The sequence below is a fragment of the Aquarana catesbeiana genome, linkage group LG04 (genome assembly GCF_042186555.1).
Source record: "Aquarana catesbeiana isolate 2022-GZ linkage group LG04, ASM4218655v1, whole genome shotgun sequence".
In the NCBI taxonomy this organism is placed as follows: Eukaryota; Metazoa; Chordata; class Amphibia; order Anura; family Ranidae; genus Aquarana; species Aquarana catesbeiana.
In genome coordinates, this window is record NC_133327.1 from 589,372,859 (window position 1) to 589,394,755 (window position 21,897).

Below are 21,897 nucleotides of genomic sequence, written 5' to 3' on the forward strand. Positions count from 1 at the left end.
TGAAGCCAACTTGGACAGCTGCAGCATTGAGGTGAGTATGTATGTTTGTATTTTTTTTCTAAAGCCTAGTGCATACTATTAATCTCTTTTTGTTCAACCCAGCGGGCTTGGAAAAAAAAACCGGAAAAGCTCGGGAGGAGCTGTACTAGCAATCCGATCTTTAGTACAGCGATCTCCCCGCTGAGCTATTGGGTTCTGACAGCCATTGACTGAGAGCGCTGATCAGATACCGATTGGCAGACCTTTTTCGGTCATGCCCCTTCGACAGAAGCCGGACTGGCTGCCATACACACGAACCGAATGCCGCTCGATATTCTTCCCGTGTGTACGGGGCTTAAGCCCATACTTCTCCTTTAAGTTCCCAGATCAGCATATCATCATCAGCAATTTCCAAAGGGTTCCACTACTACAGTTGGAGTTTTTTGGTTTAATGGATTTTTATTATTTCAAGCAGTAGCAGTAGAAGTTAAGCTCTAAATCAAAAAAAGAGCATATGGAGGGAAATCTCGAAGGATTGAGTCTCCTGGCAACTTAAGCCAACACACTTTGTTTAAGGTTCCAGATATACTTGACTGTTGCATGGCTGTCTTCTAGTCCTCCCAAGTTTATACTAAAGATTACATTGGCTCACCAATCTGGTGCAAAAGACTGCTATGGAATTTGTGTTTTTCATTAAATGTCTTTGATAAGTAACCATTTGGACTGTGGACACAAAACCAGAACATGTGAAGAACACTCCTAAGAATTTTTTTTTTTTTTTTTTACAAATAACGTTCTTTATCCGAGAAGTGTATGGTTACAATATATTAGCAGTTATGATGCAATCGTACAGTTACAAAGAGAACGTGAAATAAAATAGAAAGCATGAAGAATAATAGTGCAGACACAGATGAATATTGACATGATACGTCCTAACTCCACTAATGTACTGTAAGGAGAATTTGCCTATTCTACATTCTCCCAGTTTAGACGGAGTCTTCTTCCATTTCATCACATGTGGAGGCCCTTTCCAACCAGGAATCCCAAATTTTTCTTATTTGGCAGGACATCCTCTGTGAACATAAAGCTCTTTTGTAGGGTAGCACGCGGCTATCCACTCTTGGACAGTAGGTGTTAGTGCCCTGAGCCACTTTCGTGCTATGAGCAGTCTAGCTATAAACAGTGTTTCCTGTAGGAATATATAGTGGAACTTATCAGAGTCTGGGTCTGGGAACACGCCCAGTATACATTGTTTAGGGCATAGTGTAAGGGGAGACCCCATCTTGTCATGTATACATTTCACTGTTTGGGACCAATAGTCCTGTATTGCCGGACAGGACCATATAATATGGAAGAAAGTGTCAGTGGAACCTTCGCATCTGGGGCATAGTGGACTATAGTTGTCTCTATATTTGGCTAAGCATGGGGGGGGGTCAAGTAGGACCTATGTAAAATGTATAGCTGTGTGAGATGGTCTGACAATTTGGGGGAGACCTTTTTGCATGCATCTAATACTTCTTCCCATTCGTCCTCCATCTCCCCCACGTCTCCAGTCCATCGGTCTTTTAATTGGTAGGCGAGAGCCGTAGCAGTTGGGCGTAGGAGATAATTGTAAAATGTAGAAATTAGTTTTTGAGACTTTGACCTGGATATTACACTCAGAATATCTAGTTGTTCTAGGTTTGGGGGGTGTCTCGGAATTGGGTCTGGAGGGCGTGGCGGAGCTGCAGGTATCGGAAATGCATTGAGTTGGGGAGGCCGAGTCGTCAGGATACTTCCACAATAAATCTCTGTTAGGTATACCACTCCCCTAGTGATCCAAAGGCTGCGGTCAAGTAGCCGTAGCAGCTCATCTAAGCAGGGGTGTCTGCTTATGCATGATGGGGGGGTTCTGGGTTTGCGCCTCACCACTTCCCACACCTTACAGTGATTATATAGTAAATCCTTTCGACTTCCCAATGTCCAGGGGTCACCAGGATCTCTAAGGAGAAGTTGGAAGGGGTGTTTGTGGATTCGGGTGAAGGGAGAGCATACATCGATCCTTATCTCCCTTGTCTAGATTTTTGTTTTTTCTTTGCGGGCATAAACCCAGTTTGGTCTGAGTGGATAAGATTCAGGATCACCTTATTAAGCCTCATCGCCAGGATTATGGCCAATATCTTAATGTTAATGTCTAGTTAAAGGAGGGAGATTGGGCGATATGATTCGGGGAGTTCTGGATCTTATGGTAGGGAGCCGGATTTGAATATATAATATATTTTAAATGGCTCATGCCGTTTGGGGACTAGGATCTCACTATAGTTTGTGTAGAATTCAAGGGGGAGACCGTCTGAGCCAGGGGCCTTGGAGGGGGCAAGGTGGGACATTGCATCCGCAATATCGCCTTTGGAGATGGGAGTCTCCAGCATCTCGACTTGAGAGGAAGTTAGCTTAGGGAAATCCAAGATAGAAATTCCACTAGGTCCTCTTTAGAGTTGTTAGTTGTGGACGAGTAAAGGGATGAGAAGAATGAGCGAAACTCTTTGGCCTCCATGTCTGGGTCACATATTAGTTGGCCAGCCGCGTCTCGTAAGGAGCTCCAAGTGTGCCAAGTAGGCCAATAGGCACCCTGCTCGCTCCCCATACTCGTATACCCTTTGTTTGCTATAGAAGATTTTCCTTTCTGCTCTTTCAAAGTGGAGGCTGTTTACTATATGGGCCTGTGGTTTTATCTGGTCTGCCGTGTCTGGCGTGGGGTTGTTAGAAAAGGATTTCTCCACTTCTAACACTCCTAAGAATTACCTGACTTGATGTAGACAATGACCTGGAATTAATTTAAAGCAAACTCAAGTGTGATAAAGTAACCACTATGCGATTTAAATTGTATAGGTATCAGAAGCATTTTTAAAATGTTGTAATTTATATCATGCAAGGTAACTGTGTTACAGCTGTTACATCAAGGATACACACAAAGCATTGTCTTCTCTCCATATTGAGATTTAGACCCTTCCTCTTGTTGTTCAAATACTCCAACCACTTAATTGAAATTTGATTGACAAAGCCTTAACTGCTGACTGAAGCTCTGGAATTTGTAAAAAAGTAGGGGTGGTGCTTCGTGCTGGACGAAGTGAATGTTAGCTTAAAGTTGGGGGTGGGGAGTATTTTCAAGATGGAGAATTATCAGTTGGACCTAGGACCCATGGCACTTTACAGGAACACTGAGATTGAGTTGAAGGCCGAAAGCTGTATTTTCAGACTCAACAAGGCCAAGTCAGGTCAAGTTCCCTTTCATTCTTAATTTAATGTGGCATTCCACATTTTTCAAGCTGAAAGGGGAGGCTGCTTGTTTGCCTGTATAGGGCTAGGTGGTAATCTGGCCCCATTATAGATTTGTTCAGTGCTGGGAGAAGACGTGGGATTGCAATAGCTATGTGATGGCACTGCCTTCTAGGGTTTAATATGTTTAATGTTAGTTGAGCACATAAAGCGGCTTACTAAATTGTGTGAAAATATGTTACTAGGTATCTGCATTCATAAAGCATGTTTTAAACAATAAAAAAAATGATAACCACTAGCACTTACTACCAGCCAGGGTACATGACAAAATCCTTTCAGCCCCTTCCACGTGCATGTTTCATTTTCTTGCTGTGCTCTTGCATGTGTAATAACTTGCACTGTATTTTTGGCGCACTCATCTGTTTAAATGAAATTGTCTTTCATCCTTTAGATACGATGTGAAGGAATGCGGCTGTTTCTTCTCTGGCTTCAAGCACTGCAGACAAATTACGGAGAGGAGCAGGCGCTTATTTTTGCATGTCTTGTTCCTGGCTTTCCTGCCGTCATGTCATCTCGAGGTCCTTGCACACTGGATACCCTCATAAATCCTACTTACAATTTACCTGATGGTTAGTGACAGTGCTTTTAACTGGATTGCTGACTTGGTACAGTTCACCATAGCAGTACATTAATCAGCCTCCTCGCTGCTACTTAAAAAAGGTGTCAATTAAATTATGGTTATATGCAGCATTTTTCAAGCCTTAAATACCTGTGGTTGTTCCACTAAAGGAATTCATGTCAGGATGTATCATCTATTGGCATGTATTCCATGGATGAACTGCTGTTTATATAGTTTCAATTGCAAATATAATGAAATGCACAGGTAATTGCTACTGGATAAACTAGGAGGACACCATTAATTATATTTGTGTGCTTTTTTAAGTTGCATAACGCTACAATCAAAGTGCTGCTGGCGATCGGCATAGCCACGGGCCAAGTATTAACAACATGCACATTTTTGAAATGCTGTTTAATCTTGTAACATTATTAATACTGATTAATGGGGTTTAAGGCAGAGCTCTGCTCTAAATAGAGACTTTTCAGTAGTTGTACCACAGCTGTTGAGCACTCTAAATAAAAAGCTGATCTTCAGGCTGACATAAAGTAATTTCCAAATTAGCAGATATGTGTTAATATATACGTTTGTAGTTTTAAAAGCAAAGGGGTGAAAAAATTTTAATTGATTTATCTATCTCTTGCAATCCCCACTGTAACAGAACTCAAACTTGGAAGCACAATGAGCCATCCCTACTATAGCTCAGAGTGGGAGAAGTAGCACAAAGAGCCAATCAGTGGTGCTTCAGTACTCACGTGCTAACAATAAACATGCTGTTGGTTAGGAGAGAACAGAGGGATGAGTTAATCAATCTGCTGCTTCTCCCTTCTCACTGACCAATCACAGGCTGAGGATAAGAAGGTGATCTAGCTTTTTTGCTTAACTGCAGTAGAGAATAAGCATCTAATATCTGTGTATCTGCATTATCATTCCTGACCTATAATGCAGATGAAGGAAAGTTCCTTTGTTCGTGGGACTAGTGCTTTGTTCTATTTCTGATTCAGAAATGAAATGCTTAATGCGAGATTAGTTACAAAGAGTCATAAGAGTGCACTTAGTTCTGCACTCCTGTAACCCAGATTTAGCCGACAGCGGGCCAAGGTCTGCTGTTGGCTGATGTCACAGAGCCAGTCCAGGCTATGCAGGGATTCCGACAATAATGTTAAGATCCCCCCAGATGCTTGACTGGTGGCTGGCTCAGCCTCTGAGCGCACCGCTCGTGCCACTCCACATTCTGGCTGTCCAGTGAGTGCTGGAGGGACAGTGCACAGACTGACAGTCACCTCTCTCTGCTCAGAGCTGACCTGACAACTTGGTGATGTCTTTGTTATTGGTGTAAAGGTGGTGGGGAATAGCAGCAGCTCCGATCGATGCTGCACTCTACATAGGTGCGTATTATTGCTTTATTTTTTTTTCAAATCCCACACTTCTCTTTTGATTACTGCTTGTCACTGCTGACACAAATGAGTTTTCCTCATTTGTGTTTTAGGTAAAGTTTACCCTGAAGAAATAACCCCTCTTTTGCCAGCTGTGTCTGGTGAGAAAACTCCTGAAGATCAAAGCTGCTATTTATTACAGATGTTGCTGAAATACATGGTAATACAGGTAAGTGCCTTACAATTGCAGTCCTTCAATCTACTCTTCAAATGAACCTGTCTTATAAAGTCCAGACATTATTCAAATAAACTGCCTACATTCAGAGAATAGCTTTAACACTAAAGCTGAGCTCCAGGCAGATATGATAACATTGCCTAACTCACGTATGTCTTATTTAAAATTTTAAGAGTGGTATATGTTGTTAATAAGTACAGTGATACCTGGGTTCACGAATGCTTTTGTTCACAAACAACTCGGTTCGTGAACAGAAGAGTTCACCAAAATTTGCTTCGGTACGCAAAACTCCTCTTCGGTTCACAAACACGAGCCGCGGCCATCTTCCCTGCTCTGACGCATTCATATTGAGAAGAGCAGTTCAAGATGGTCTTAGAACCATCCACTCATATAGGGGTTTCTGCCCCCTGACTACCATACCATACCATAAGGGTGGGCTCATTTGATTGGGAATCATGGAAAAACAGTTCATTTGAATTCTACAACTTTATTATGCCCTCAGATGATCTTTTCCTGGTTGCACAGTGCTGTTTTCTGGCCCCTAGATTAGTCATTTAAATTGGGGTTTGGGATTGTTAATCAAGGATTAAAGAGGCGCTATAGCTTTTTTTTTTTTTTTCTTCTTTCATTTTAGATGTACACATGAAAGAGGTCAGGTTAATGTAAAAGACCATATGTAATAGGTTTAAAATCCTTTTTTTGTACTGTACATACATTGCATAATTTTATATATAAACAAAAAAAAAAAGTTCAGAATGGATTCACCTGATTTACATTGAACCCTATGGGAAAATGTGCCTTGGTTCGCAACAATTCGGTTCGTGACCGGAGTCATTTCACAAATTAAGTTTGTGAACCGAGGTATCACTGTACTTGAATTTGTCCAGCTAGCCTCCTGCACTCCCCTGCATTGCACTGACATTGGGAGAGAGAGGGGGCATCACTATGAGACAATCAATGCGGTGCTGCTTTGCACAACCCTGTTAGCCAGTTTTTTGATCAGGCTTACAGAAGGAGCAAGCAGCTTTGTATTTAATGGTTTGCCTTGATTTTAGATACAAATATTGTAATCATAAGGGCAAATTAGGGCTTGGCAGTTCATGTGCAGAAACAACTGTTTTGTTAGGGACATACTTAAAAGCACAATGAATGTATTTTAAAGCAATTGTAACCCTAAAAAAAAAAAGAAATAAAAAAAAAAGAAAATAGATCCTGTTCCTTTAAAGCATGTTAAACAGCTGAGACCGCTGCGGGGGGCTTCGACCTAAGGTGAGTATTTCATAATGAACTAGTATACTATGCATGCTAGCTCATTATGCCTTTGTCTTGCACGTTTTTTAAATTTTTTTAGTGGGTTTACAACCACTTTAACAGAAAACTACAGAGTAAAAATGGCCAGTAAACTTGTTAAATAGCATGCTGTGGGCACCCGATCTGTCCGTGTGAACTGAAACAACTATTGCAGTAATTGCTGCCATTCCCTTTATATCATTTTACACAACTTTTCTTAAGAGATGTATGTTTTTTTATTTATTTATTTATTTATTTATTTTTTCTTTTTAAAGAATCCTACTTACCTAGGTGGATGCAGCATCTGCCCCCGGCGCCTCTAACACTGAGAGCCAAGCGATTGAACACTGCCGATCGCTCGGTTCTCACAGCTCCGCAAGTCTCCCCCCTCCAGCTTTGACTGTACTTCTCCTTTTAATTAAATAAATAATTCAGTATTTGATCATCCTGCAGTGGATTTGAAGTAAACCTGTAGTGCTGTAAATAAAGTCCTGGATGGCTTAACGCCAATGTAAAAATGCATATAAAAGCAAAGGAGAAGGCCTTCAAAAGTACAAGGAAAAGTACAAGTACAAGAAATATAAGGGTGCAATAAGGACAGCTAAGATAGAACATGAAAGACACATAGTGGAGGAGAGCAAAAAAAAAAAATCCCAAGAAATTCTTTAATCACTTCAATATAGGGCACTTATACACCTTCCTGCCCAGACCAATTTTCAGCTTAAAGTGCTGTCGCAGCTTGAATGACAATTGTGCGGTCATACAACACTGTACCCAAACTAAATTTTTATCATTTTGTTCTCACAAATAGAGCTTTCTTTTGGTGGTATTTGATCACCTCTGCGTTTTTTTTTTTTTTTTTTTTTTGCTAAACAACCGAAAATTTTGAAAAAAATAAAAGTTTTGCTTTTAATTCTGTTAAATTTTTTTGTAAATAAGTAAGTTTCCTTTCACTGATGGGCACTGAAAGGCTGCAAAGATGGGTTCTTATGGGTGGCACTGATACGCGGCACTGATAAGCATCCCTGGTGGCACTGGCAGTGGTAGGCATTGTGAGTGGGCACTGATTGATTGGCAGCTGCCTGGGCATTGATTGGCAGCTTCCTGGGCACAGATTAGTATTTCCTTGGAGGTCTAGGGGGCATAGCTGGTGGTCCAGTGTGGATGGCTTCCCTGGTGGTCCTGGGCGGCTTCCCTGGTGGTCCCGGGTGGGATCCGAGGGGGGGCTGTGCTGATAAACAATCAGCAGAGACCCCACCTGTCAGGAGAGCAGCCGATCAGCTCTCCTCTACTCACGTCTGTCAGACGCGAGTGAGGAAAAGCCGATCACTGTCTCTTCCTATTTACATCGTGATCAGCCGTGATTGGACACGGCTGATCACATGGTAAAGAGTCTCCGTCAGAGACTCTTTACCTAGATCGGTGTTGCGGGGTGTCACTGACACCTCGCAACAACGATTGGCGTGATGACGCCCAGTCAGGTTATTGAAACCACTTTGCTGCCATCATTCTGCTATATGGCGGGTGGCAAGTGGTTAAGTATGTAAACAGTAAAAAAAGGGAGGACAGACCATATTGGCCCCATAAAGAATGAGGAAGGACATCTGGTTACAAAGGATGGGGAGATGGCGAAGGTATTGAATTTATTCTTCTCCTCAGTCTTCCAGAGGGAATCTGTATTTGCAGACGATACTAAACTAAGCAGGGCAAAAACTTCTCCGCAGGATGTGGAAACCTTGCAAAAAGATCTGAACAAATTAACGGGGTGGGCAACTACATGGCAAATGAGGTTCAGTGTAGAAAAATGTAAAATAATGCATCTGGGTGGCAAAAATATGAATGCAATCTATACACTGGAGGGGAGAACCTCCTGGGGAATCTAGGATGGAAAAGGACCTGGGAGTCCTAGTCGATGATGCAATGCCAAGCTGCTGCTAACAAAGCAAACAGAATATTGGCATGCATTAAAAAGGGGATCAACTTCAGAGATAAAACGATAATTCTCCCGCTCTACAAGACTTTGGTCCAGCCGCACCTAGAGTATGCTGTCCAGTTCTGGGCACCAGTCCTCAGGAAGGATGTACTAGAAATGGAGCGAGTACAAAGAAGGGCAACAAAGCTAAAAAAGGGTCTGGAGGATGTTACTTATGAGGAAAGGTTGTGAGCACTGAACTTATTCTCTCTGGAGAAGAGACGCTTGAGAGGATTTTAACTTATAAATACCGTACTGGTGACCCCACAATAGGGATAAAACTTTTTTGCAGAAGAGAGTTTAACAAGACTCGTGGCCATTCATTAAAATTAGAAGAAAAGAGGTTTAACCTTAAAATACGTAGAGGGTTCTTTACTGTAAGAGCGGCAAGGATGTGGAATTCCCTTCCACAGGCGGTGGTCTCAGCGGGGGGGGGCATCGATAGTTTTAAGAAACGATTAGATAAATTCCTGAACGACCGCAACATACAGGGATATATAATGTAATACTGACATATAATCACACACATGGGCTGGACTTGATGGACTTGTGTCATTTTTCAACCGCACCTACTATGTAACTATGTATATAGCGTCTAGGAGCAGAAAAAAATGTTTTGTAGGTTTTTTTGGAGTGTTTTTCCAGCAGAAAAAAATGCCAAATGCTCCAAACTGCCTCTAAATGCTACTAAAATGCTTCTAACTGCTTATTTTGAGTTTTTTTTTTTCCTCCTCTTCTTCGTGTACTGCAAAAATGCTAATAAACTGCTAATGCTCCTAAATGCTCCTAAAATCTCCTAAAAGCTACTAAAATGCTACTAGAAGCTGGCACAAAAATGCCTATGAAAAATGCTTATGTGCAAGGAGCCTAAAGCTCTTTCTTAGAACATTCTTTCTTGCCATCAGTTTATTTCAAAAGCCCGTAAAATTTAGTCCAGACCTGCAATTTGAATGTAATCCCAGACATACTATACTTTTTTTTTTTTTTGCCTGAGCTCAACCCACATTCACAGATCGACATTTGTTAGTTTGAAAGACGCTTTCCATTCTGCTTCTTCAGATTTTTTTCATCACTACAGTCAACAATGAACATCGATTTTATACCTCACTAACCGTTAGAAAATCAAACGTCCCAAAAACACAATTTTTCTTATAAAATTCAGCTGGTTTATGACTTAGGAAATACTGAGTTTCTGAAAGTTGATAGATTTATACGCAGCCACAAAAAAGTAGAAAAGCGCAAAATGTCCCTGCACTCACAGAGATTTAGTAGAAAATATACTAGACTGTAATGCCACTTTTTATTATAGATCTCTGAAAACACCCATGTGGATATTGTACATAAAAATAAAAACATAGTTTGTATTTTGCCTCTAGTTTCACAAACCTTAAAATTGACAGATTTTTTCTAATAGAAGAAGTTACCCCACTTTTTTTAGGCCTGTGTTATAATATATGTACTAAAATCCATTCCTAGCTAACAATGTGCTAACAACTCCCAGAGAATCCCTCTTGCCGCTCCATTGTCTTCTTCCAGCGAGCTGGGAAAGCCGTGCTGGGAGACGACAATGATTATCGCTAGTGGCTATAGTAGCCGCTAGCAATAATCGTTAGAGAATCCGGCAGTCTGGATTGTACTCAAGTTGAGTTCAGCTTGCCCATTAATGGTTCGAATCTCGGCTGGTTCCTGCTGAAGCGGCTGAGATTCGAACCGTGTATGGCCAGCCCAAGTATACAGTATTAAGACTGCTGTGCAGGGGATTATAAGAGGCTAATATTAAGAGAGATTTTTTTGCCTGTTGTGTGTAAAAAGTTTTCTAAAAACCTTTCCTGCAATTCACCTTCAGCCTCAGTTCACACTAGATGCGGTGTGAATTCGCTGTGGATTCCTCATTGCATCAAATTTGCAACCCGCTTGTGGAGTGTATGTTAAGTTAATGACACCCTGAAATCGGTTTGCAAACTGCAGTGTGATTTGCAGAATCAGATCACATGGGTGTGAACACCCAATTGATCTGATTCTGGTGCAGAAAAAAGGGTCCTGCATGAGTTTGGAGAGAATGTGGTGCCATTTGAGCCATACAAATCCATGGCTCAAATTGCACCCTAGAGACAGCGCATGTAAATTGCACAGGGATGTGCTGCGATTCCTGTGCGAATTACATGCGGTGTCCAGCACCGCATCAATGTGAACCCGGATTCAATCCCTAAATAATAATAAGCAGCAGTAGATCTATGGCCTAATCAATGGGGCAATCCTAAAAAAAACTTTACATCTACTGCCTGGCTAGGATCTGCTTTGCTATGATTTCTCCCTCTTCGGGATCAGGCTGTTATTAATGGTCTCCCACTTTACGACATGCTAGAAGTCAGAGGTTTTTCATAATCAGTCCCCGTTACTGGCCAGAGAAATTACGTGACAAAAGTGCAATGAATATACTACTTTTTTTCTATAGGATATTTGGTTGGGAGAAAAACAGCATTGCCCCTTAGTGTGGAATATAAAAATAAACAGCGTGTAATCACAAACTTAAAATTCCAGAATGGGGGGGAAGACCTTGCATTGGGCTCCCCTGCACTGCATGCTCATTACTTCTAGGGGGTAGAGAAAGAGTTATATTTGCTTATTTCTATCCCTTAATTTGATGCTCCCCCTTTCTCTCTGATTCTGTGGGCTGTGGATGGTCCCTCTGCATTATTACCTACACTATGGGGCTATTACCTTGCATTGTAAGGAGTAATAAGTAATATGTGTGTGTATGTATGTATGTGTATGTATGTGTGTGTGTGTGTGTGTGTGTATGTATATATATATATATATATATATATATATATATATATATATATATGTACACATATACATTTTAAAATATATTTATTTTTATTTACAGGCTGCAAGTTTATCATGGAGAAATAAAGAAAACCAAGACACAGGCTTTAGGTTTTTATTTAATCTGTTTAGAAAGTATTATCTTCATCATTTGTTTCCTTCATTTACGAAGTTAACCAACCTTTATAAGCCTGTACTTGGTGAGTATTTGTAATATATAACTACTGTACATGTTTCAGCTTTAACGGTACATTGTCTTTTTATGTATATGCTACGAATGTACAGTATAACTTTGCCTAAGTTATTTAATCTTGTCTGCTTGCTCTTTTGTGGTCTTAGTGTATTGCTAAAAAAAACATTTAAAGGAGAAGTTCACCTTTTGTAACATGTTACATGTTACACCTATATTTAGGGTGTAACATGTAAGATGTTACAAATACACTGACCCCTAGCTCAGAAGTTATGCCGCTTGTACCAAAGAAAAAATAAAACAAAGACACACAGAGGAGGGTTTTATGGCTAATAAAGGTATTGGAAACCAAATTGTGATGCCTGCTCTTTGGTAGGACTTACCTTTTAACAAAATATAATAAATGCACATTTTTTTTGCATTATTTTTTGTTTCTGGAGCCTCTAAAGCATTGCGCCCGCAATGCAAGTCTCCCGCAGACCTGTCAGTGTATCTGTGTGCCTGTACATTGTACGGACAAGCAGATAGAATCTGACAGGAAGACTCAATGTACTACCACAGCGCTCCACAGCATTGTGTTCATTGACAACTAGAAGCCAACAGCCACAAAGGCTGTCAAGACTTGTAGTTTTCCATCCACAGAGGACTGTGAGGCTGGGTTCGCACTGTGTGGAGCGGCTTGTAGCAGGGGGTCCGGTGCATCCCCGTTTTAGGTCCGAATTAGGTCTGAATTTTTACCTGAATTCGGACCTAAAAAGGAGCCAAAGACACACAGGGCACTTCTGCTGTGTGCTCCGCAGCTGCCCCGGAGGTGTGTGAACCTGCTCCATTGAGAGCTGGTCACATTCTCCTGTCATGCAAATTGGATGCAGGGATACCTGCATCCATTTTGCATAAGTGTGAATCTGGCCTCAATGAGTGATGTGGCCAGGCAGGCAGAGGCCCGCCTGGCCACGTTTAAAATAAAATAAAAAAAAAAAAAAATTGTGACAGCTAGTGGAGGAGAAGATCCCCTGCTAGCTGTCACAATGGGGGGTGCGGGGGGCGGTCCATTCTGAATATGGGTGCAACATGTTATGAAAGGTGAACTTATCCTTTAAGAGTTAAAAATTGCTGACAGGTTAATTTTAAGGTTTTACGTGAATGGATTATTTTGTGGTGTTCTATTCATTTACAGGCGGTTTAGGCCAGCTGACACGCTGAACCTCAGATGCTTTGGATGATATTTGCCAGACTTTTTGAGTTTTCACTTAATTTGTTATATAAAAAGTCAATTTTTTTTCTCATTTCCCTTTTTCTTTCTAATTAAAGTATACGTGAAGCCAGATTTTTTTTTTTTTTACCTTTTTAAATTTTTGAATAGTGTGATGATTGTTTATGTCCCATCAGGAAAATTTCCCCTCACTTTTTGTCCTAGAGACAAAGCAGGGAGTAAAAGGAGATTTCCCTAAAGAGTTGATAGTTCCACTTAGACAATTGTCATTAGTACAAATTGAGCCATTAGAAGATTTTCTCTCCCCTCCTATTGCTGTGAAAACTCAAAAATGTTAGATTTCCCATTACATTGTGAAGGGGTTACTAGAGCAAATAGAGAATGAATTTCCATAGCGAGACACAAACCTACATCTGTCCAAAACTACATTCAAAAGTTTTGGCTTTAAATACATTTTAAAATGTGCAAAATAAAATGAGAATCAGAATCTGACACCAAATTAAAAGGCCTGTCAGAAGAAAAAAAAAATCGCCAAACAGCAGTTACCTTGTCAGGTGGAAGCATTTCGGCAGCTCCACTGTCTCCTTATTGCTTCCACACACGCAGGTAAAGTGCCCCCACCCCCCTGTGTGCGCCTACGCGTTAAAATGTTGATTGCGATACATGGTACATATCGCCACGCACAAACTGGCTCCTAACTTTTTTAGCCGGTTCCTAGATTCAAAGAAAATCCGTCAAGCCCTGTGTTAACACTATATAAACTATTTGTTATTTGCCACAATTGTCCTTATTTTCTGCCATGTGACTTTTATTTTCTGCTATCACTGGCTGTTATCACTGCATCTTGTGATGGCAAATAAAGATCATTATAGGTTAGTGAATGGGGACTATAGTGTGCTAACCACTAGCAACCAAACAATCCCAATTTTTGTATTGCAACTTTATGTACTTGTTACTGTGAATTGGTATGGGCTGGACATCACCATTGGTTTCTTGTATTTTTTACATGCATTTAGCTCATATGGATGCACTAGACATACTTTATAGCCTGCTACATAAAAGCTGGTTCAATCTATTTTGACTTTGTTTTTTTACTAGAGTAAAGACAAAGATATGGAAATTTGTAGGGACCTGGCGGAAACCTGGTGACATGCAGATTATGAGACAATGATGCTCATTGTTTGCCAATCTTTGAGCAGAGTTGCTGATAAAATGAAAATAACATAAAGTCTCTCTGTGCATTTTAGATATTCCAGATGTCAGACCAAAGCCAGTGTATGTCACCTCAACTCGTAACAACGAAAACCACTATAGCACAAAAATCCCACATATGGCAGCTAGAGTTGTGTTTATTAAGTGGCTTGTCACTTTCTTTTTGGAAAAGAAATATGTAGCATCTACTCAAAGCACTAAAAACGGAGGAGAAGTTCTGCCGAAACTTATACAGGTATGTGAAGTAGTCCCTGGTCCTATGTACTGCATCAGAACATATGCAATAAAGTGCTCCTGTGCCTAGACAGAAACGTTTTTTTCATATCTTTAAGAAGCAGTAAAAAAGCTTAAAGTGTTCTCCTTTACAGAAAAAAATATGTAAAGGTGAACTAATACCGTACACCTGCTTGACATGTTCCCAAACGGTGGTGGTGGCCAAAATAATCCAGTTGCACTATACTTATATAAATGTTGCCCAGACATTCTATGCAAATGGTATATCGACTAGTTTTTTTGGCAGGATCTTGTTACCAGCTTCTGCCAGCAAGATCTTGCGTAATTTTCTTATGCCCATCTAAATGAGCTTTAAAGGGGAAGTTGTGAATTCAGTGCTTCTGTTTTGAACTTTGAAGGTGAACTTCTCCACATAGTGTATAGCTACAGAGGTGAATGAGTGCTTCTTTTAAAGTGTATTTAATGCTTTATGTTTATTGTGCACTGTCTGGGCACAGGTTCACTTTAAGGAGCAAGTAAATCTAAAATGCAGATTGTCTTGTAAAATTTCTCCACTGATATCATTCACAAATGTACATGAGCATTTGTATAAAATGCTCTGCAATTGTATGTATTTTTTATGTTCAGGAAGAAATAAAAAAACATTTTATGATACATTTCAATTTTTTTTTCAGTTGAGTAGATACAAAACATTGCTTATATTGCATATCTGTTACTTACAACCGGTAGGTGGAGCTTTGGGTTCCTCTGTACTTGTTTACCAGACTTATCTTTAGGCAACCTTCAAGAGAAAAGTGTTAATACTCACCTTTCCTATTGTCTGTGCAACAAACTGCTTCTCTGTTAAGGAGGAATTTTTCCCCAAAGTCTACTGGTAAGCGGACACTTCTGGTAGTGTCATTCTTCTGTGTCCCCCACAATGGTTAATGGTTCCTACTGCCAACCTCCACTTCGCTACAGGACATAGTAGTCACATTTTTTATCCGTTTTATTTATTTTATTTTTGTGACCTGTTTTTTAAAGCCACGGGTTTTTTTTTTTTTTTTTTGGATGGAATGCGGAAGTGTTAAAACATCTGTCAGGTCATTATTTCTGTCTCAGTCCCCACTCTTTTTTATTGTCCTGGTGAGTATTGTCACTGTGACCAAAAGTGATGGGAAATCCAAACTTTTGGGTCAGTTCAAATCTGTATGGTGCATTTTTTGGTGCGTTGTGTTTTGGGCACAGCTCTGTGTCTGAATGGACACACAGAGCATCGGCTTGGCTTGGCTCAGGTGCCCCCATAGCAAGCTGCTTACTGTGTGGGCATTCAACAAGAAGGAAGGGCCAGGAGTGCGGGCGAGGGACCAGAGAAGAGGAGGATCTGGGCTGCTCTGTGCAAAACCACTGCACAGAGCAGGTAAGTATGACGTGTGATATTTTTAATAAAAAAAAAAAAATCAAGGCTTTAATATCACTTTAAACACTAAACATTTCCAACTCGGTTCAACTTTAGATATAGTTTATGGAACTATAAAACATAACTCAATTTACATATACAGCTAGAAAATCTGAGAACTAACTGCCCCTCATCATTCTTCATCCGGAAACAGTCACAAAAGACACCTATTTGTGTGCTTATGCTTTAGAAATCCTAAAATGCCCTTAAAACCACCAGTGTCATGTGTAAACCCTAAATTGTTCATTACTAAAAGTTTTTTTTGTTTTTTTTTTATCAATAATAGGTAATTACATCAAATATCAATGTAAAAACCTTTGCAATATACAGAACTGTGTGAACAAAAAAAATAAAATTGAAAGCCCAGATGACAGCCAGAGCTTGGAAGTCCCATGCATACCTGGCACTGAGAAAATTCTCAATGGGAACAATGGGTTGAGTTTTACCTTCCTTCTACTTTTCGCGAAAACTCCTTTCAACCTGTTGCATGTGCTTTTAGTACATGTGGTTTTTTTTATCTTCAATACATTTTATAGCTTTTTTTTATTTTTTAAGAATAGTTACAGGTGATGTGTTGTCAAATCTTATTTAACAAAGATGCTTATTCTTTAGTGCAAAATCATAAGTACAGTAACCCATAGCAGAGTTCATCTTGTCCTGTTCTGACTTCACCAAATAAAATTCCAATTGGTTGTTAAAGTACTCATTATTTAAAAAAAGTCAAGCATTTGCCATGGGCCCAATTGCTACTAAATATAATATTATGCTGAATACAGTGTTAGGCCTCATGCACACGAGACGCCAGTGCAAACTCTGCTGAACACATGTTTTTAAAAGCTGAAACCGGCATTTAGAAACGCCGTTTAGCCGCGTTTGCATGCCGCGTTTAGCCGCGTTTGCGTCTAGAAGCGTCTGCAGAGCAGAGAATGACATTTTGCGACCCAACTTTGGGGCCCCCTATCTCACAGGAACCCCAAATCTGGTGTGCTAACACAGTGGAACTAGTACTACAACATATCCAAATTTGGGGTTCCTAGGGGTTATAGTGTTAGTCCAACTGTGGTAGCACACCAAATTTGGCGTTCCTAGCACCAAGTGGCCCCGAGATATGGGGCCCCAAAGTCGGGTCGCAAAATGTCATTCTCTGCTGCAGAAGTGCTTGACATTTTGCGACCCGACTTCCTAGCACTTGGTGCTAGGAACCCCAAATTTGGATATGTTTTAGTGCTAGTTCCACTGTGTTTGCAACCCCAATTTGAGGTTCCTAGCACCAAGTGGCCCCCCGTGATATGGGGCCCCAATGTCGGGTCATAAAATGCTCCTCTAAAAACACTTAAACGCAAACTCGGCTAACTGCGCGGTACTGGTGTTCAGCCGCATTTGGCATCTGAAACGTGGAAAACTTTTGCGTCTGAACCCATTTTTTTGCTTCTGGAAAAACGAGGTTAAACGCAACTGCCTAAAAATGCCAAAAAAGGAGACTGTGTACATGGACACATAGGATAACATTAAATGGGTTCAGGGGCAGTTGAAAAAAGTGTCCAACTGCCTCTGAACGCGATTTTAACAGCGTCTCGTGTACATGAGGCCTTAGGGATGCCTGAAATTAGACCTCAAGCTCTGTGCAGACATACAGTACATGAACAAGATGAGCATTCTTGGAAGTTCTGAATAAGGTAGTATTGTTGTAATGCGTAGAATGTTGCAAAATTTTTATCTCCTGGCAAATGTTTAGAAAATGACCCCTTTCTGGAAATCAGACACCCCAAGGTGATCTTGTTTTTGCCATTGTTTTATGGAGGGGTATGTGAAAGGCTTAAAATAAGATTCCACAAATTACATAAATTTAAACCTGCCCACCTTGAATCTGCTGCTACATACACTTCATTAAAAACCCCTTCATTGGCAGATTCTCATTCCTCCCCTTCTTTCACACTCCTTTTCATTGTGGGCTGCATTAGCATTATGGTTGCCCTTCAAGGGCCGGTTATAGCTGTAAGACTATATAAATGTATCTACTCTTTATCATAGTAAACAATTGCTTCTGAATTTTGATTGTTACTGATTTTAGTAATCACTTCAGACTTAAGCTGGGAGGGGCAGGTGCAGACCGGCACGGAGCCCACTCACACTCCAGGAGCAGATGATGCAAGTCTGAAAAAGAGGTTCGCACACCACTGGTATCGTCTACAAGAAACTTTATTGGAGACTGCTGAGACAGAGCATGGTTCTGCCATGGTGTTCTGTCTGGGCAGTCTTCAAGGAAGTTTCTTGTGGATGATACCAGTGGTGTGCAACCCTCGATTACAACTGGCATAGAATTGTATTCTTCTCATATTAACTACAAGCAGATGTCCAGAGCTTCCCACCACCCCTTAAATCAGATGTTAAGAGCCCCCCCCCCATTGTGTTCGCTCTGCTGCCGACTGCTGAGACAAGGTGAGGGGCTGAGATGAGGAGGGTGCCGCAGCTGCAGGAGAGTTGTAAGGGCCTCATGAAATAGCTTGGTGGGCCGGATTCGGCCTGTGGGCCTTGTGTTTGACACATGTGCTTTATTGTTAGAGGAATGTGAGGGCTCTCAAATGTGTCTCAATCTGCTGACGTTAATTCATGATTTCTGTGATTGGCTGTGACAGCAATCACAAGGCACAGGGCTGCTCTGATTAGCTTTGTGCATTTTGCCTGGAGTCTGTGATGTCTAATGACAGGGTGATCACAGGGATTACACATGTAGTAAACAACACTGATTGTTTTAAAATGGTGCTACAAAAATAACCATCCACTTTTCTGCTGTTATGAACATACTGCTATAGTAAATTGTTTAATGCTGAACTCCAGGCACAAAGAATAGAAATCCACTTTACGTGCACAAAATGTGTTTGCAAACCCAGATATTACCTTGTAAAAGTATTGGTGACATCATCACTGTGCTGCACATAGCTTGTGCAAAGAGCAGAGCTGTAGGAGGGATGCAGACGCAGCAGGCCCCACCCACTACAGGCTGCCTGCAGAAATCCACAGGAGGGGGCGGATACAAGACCAGTCATCCTGCGCAAGGAGCGAGATCAGCAGTGAACAGTCTTTATTACAGGAAGCTCCTGCACGGAGGCAAAGTTTCACACTGGATTATTGCACAGATCTGGAAGAAATAAACAAAGCACACAAAGATTCAAGGAAGAATACACATGACAAATGTATTCAGACAATATTTGCTAATCCTGGAGTTCAGCTTTAACCACTTGCAGACTGCCCATAGTACATTTACTGCGGGCGGCCGGCACGGGCTGGATGGATCACGTAAATGTACGTGATCTAGCCTTCTCTGGGTTAGTGGCAGGCGGATTCCGGTACCCAGCAGCCTTCAGTGGCTGGTGGAGCATGTGATCGCTATGTGATCACATGATCACAATGTCAACAAAGCAGTTTTGAATGAATTTCATGTATACCAGCTGTGTTTCCTGCAGAGTGATACTCTTATTGGCCCACAGCTATCATATGGTACCTGGGCCAGTCACAGGACCTTGTACCATGTAATTAGCTGTAGCCAAAGATCACTAGTAATCACAATGGTCATGAATGTAACCCATTCATGACAGTTGAAAACATTGCTGTTACAATGATCATCATTGTACCAGCAATCAAAGTGTAAAATAAAAAAATCCTCAATCACCCCCCCTCCCCCCCACTATGCTCGGATGAGCGTTTGTAAGAAAAGAAAAAAATGTTAAAGTTTAAAAATGTTTTACTGTGTCCCTGCTCACTGCCACACCAGTCATATGATGACGTTGTACTGCTCTAATGTATGTAAAAAAAAAAAGTGAAAAAAAATATTTCCTTTATTTGCCAAAAAAGACACAAAAATTGCAACTACAAAAACTTGCCATGCCTCTTACTAAATGCGTCAGCCTGTCTACTTTCCAAAAAGGGGTCATTTGAGTGTATTTGCTTTGTCCCTGCATGTCAGTACTTTAGGATTGATCATTTTTCAAATACACTGTACAATAGTTTGTACATGCTATAACTGTAACGCAACCAATTAATATACACTTATTGGTATATATATGGCCTAAATTTATGAAGAAATCAGATTATATTGGATATGTTTTATAACAGAAAATAAAAAATGTTGTTTTTGTTTTTTCAAATTTTTCGGTCTTATTTTTTGTTTATATCTCAAAAAAGTAAAAATCCAAGTGATGATCAAATACCACCAAAAAAACTCTATTTGTGAGAAAAAAATGATATTAATTTCGTTTGAGTACAGTGTTGCATGACGATGCAATTGCCAGTCAAAGGCACACAAAATATGGCAAGGTCATGAAGAGGGTAAAACTTTCTGCAGCTGAGGTGGTTGAATATTAAAATGTATTCTCTAATAACTTGATATAATTGAATTAACAAAAGTAGAATTTTCCTTTTTTAATTGGCATTATTTCTTTCTGACTAGTGTTTGGAAAACTCTGTAATTGTACTTTGTAGCATTGTTAATTGCACTCTGCTCCTGTGTGAGGATGGTGGAACATTCTACTTTGATTTAAACAGAGACAGCAATCTGCTGAGTGTGCTCGGGAAGTTTGCATCTTCCTTCCACAATCTAAAGCAGCCATGCATAGCTTCTAGCTTTTATTTTCAAAGCTTAACGGGTTACCAAACCCACAACAGTAAAATCAGTCTGCATATGCAGTAAAGTATGCTTGTTATACTCACTGTGGAACCTATGGGATTAATCCTCTGCATTTTGTAAAAAGGCTGTTCTGATCCTGTCTTCTCTGATCCTCCCCTTCTTCTAGAGTCCCCAATCTATCTCCTGATAGTAACGTATTTTTTTTTTGGGAAGGTGCATGTGATGGGCACCGGGCCAGTCAGCACTGTCCAGACAGAGGGCCAGGGGCAGCCTCATAGGACAGTCAGAGTAGAATGAAAACTCCTCTTACAAGCTTTAACCAGACACTGATAGAAGTCACAAGACTGCTATGTATTGCTGATGAGAAAAGGTATTTAGCAGTTAATATTTACTAAAATAATTGTATTTCCATGTTCTGTGTACTGTGGGAGACCAGATATAGTGAATAGTATACATAGAAATATATAGAATATAGTAATGCAAAGGTGAACTAACATCTGACCCCACCCCCCGGTCCCCACTGTGCTTACCTCTGGCAATCTTGACCTGTTAGGGCTCCCGCAGCTGGTCCAGGGATTTGAAATCTCTGCTGTTTTCTCTCTTTTCTGACCAACCAGAAGGTTAGTACAGCAGGGACCAGTTTACATTTTTTCATTAAAAGTGAAATAACACTTTAACTGAACGCGTTGATTGGTTGCTATGCACAGCTATGCCAAAATCTGTCTGCTCCATATTTAAGTAAATACCCCCCAAGTTCTTATTAATCAAACAATGAATAGTGGGCCCACAGGCACAATTGTAAATTGTGTTTATTGATATGATTGAATGGACTTGTAAAGCAGCCTTAGGTGTTTGAAATGTGTTTTCAGTAGGATTAGCCCAAGTCACAGTATTGTTGCTTTAAATTTAAAAAAGCCTTTTGAGGTCATATATCTGCAGGGATACAGATACAATTAGTGTGGGAAGCTGTAAAGTTCTACATTTTCATCATAACCTAATTTCAAATTTTCCCATTCTGCAGATTTAAAGTGTGTCTAAAGCCAAACCTTTATTTTGTGTTTCAGATAGAGTAAAGCTGACCCTTCTTTTTTTCTTTGGGAAGAATTTTACTTCACTCCCTGTCTCAAGATACAACTAGAAATGCATTACAAGATATCTTCTCTATTCTTTCGATGACTACTGAAACGTTTACAGTCTATCAATTAGAGAGGGGGAATCTCCCCATTGGGAAGCCAAACAACAATAAAAACATGACAGGTTTTAAAGCATTTCCCACTCTATCCAAACCAATAAAAGGTGTTGACGTTAGATCAGCTTTTGAGTAAATCTGTGTCCAGATCATGCACACTAAAGTATTTACATATTTTGAAGAAACAGTTAAAGCACTTTTAAAGGAGAAGTATAACCAAAGCTATAAGGGGCTACAATAGACGA

At 40.4% G+C, this 21,897-nt stretch overlaps 1 protein-coding gene across 4 annotated transcripts in view; it reads left to right on the plus strand.

Annotated features, from left to right (window-relative positions):
* Nucleotides 1-21,897, plus strand: part of RALGAPA2 (Ral GTPase activating protein catalytic subunit alpha 2) — a 604,731-nt gene that overhangs the window by 113,005 nt on the left and 469,829 nt on the right. For all 4 annotated transcript variants that reach the window (XM_073628147.1, XM_073628145.1, XM_073628148.1 and 1 more), the window contains exons 6-9: nt 3,686-3,863; nt 5,340-5,455; nt 11,614-11,752; nt 14,203-14,402. In XM_073628147.1, coding sequence (XP_073484248.1) covers nt 3,686-3,863; nt 5,340-5,455; nt 11,614-11,752; nt 14,203-14,402 — 633 coding nt within the window. The remainder of the gene's footprint in view (nt 1-3,685; nt 3,864-5,339; nt 5,456-11,613; nt 11,753-14,202; nt 14,403-21,897) is intronic.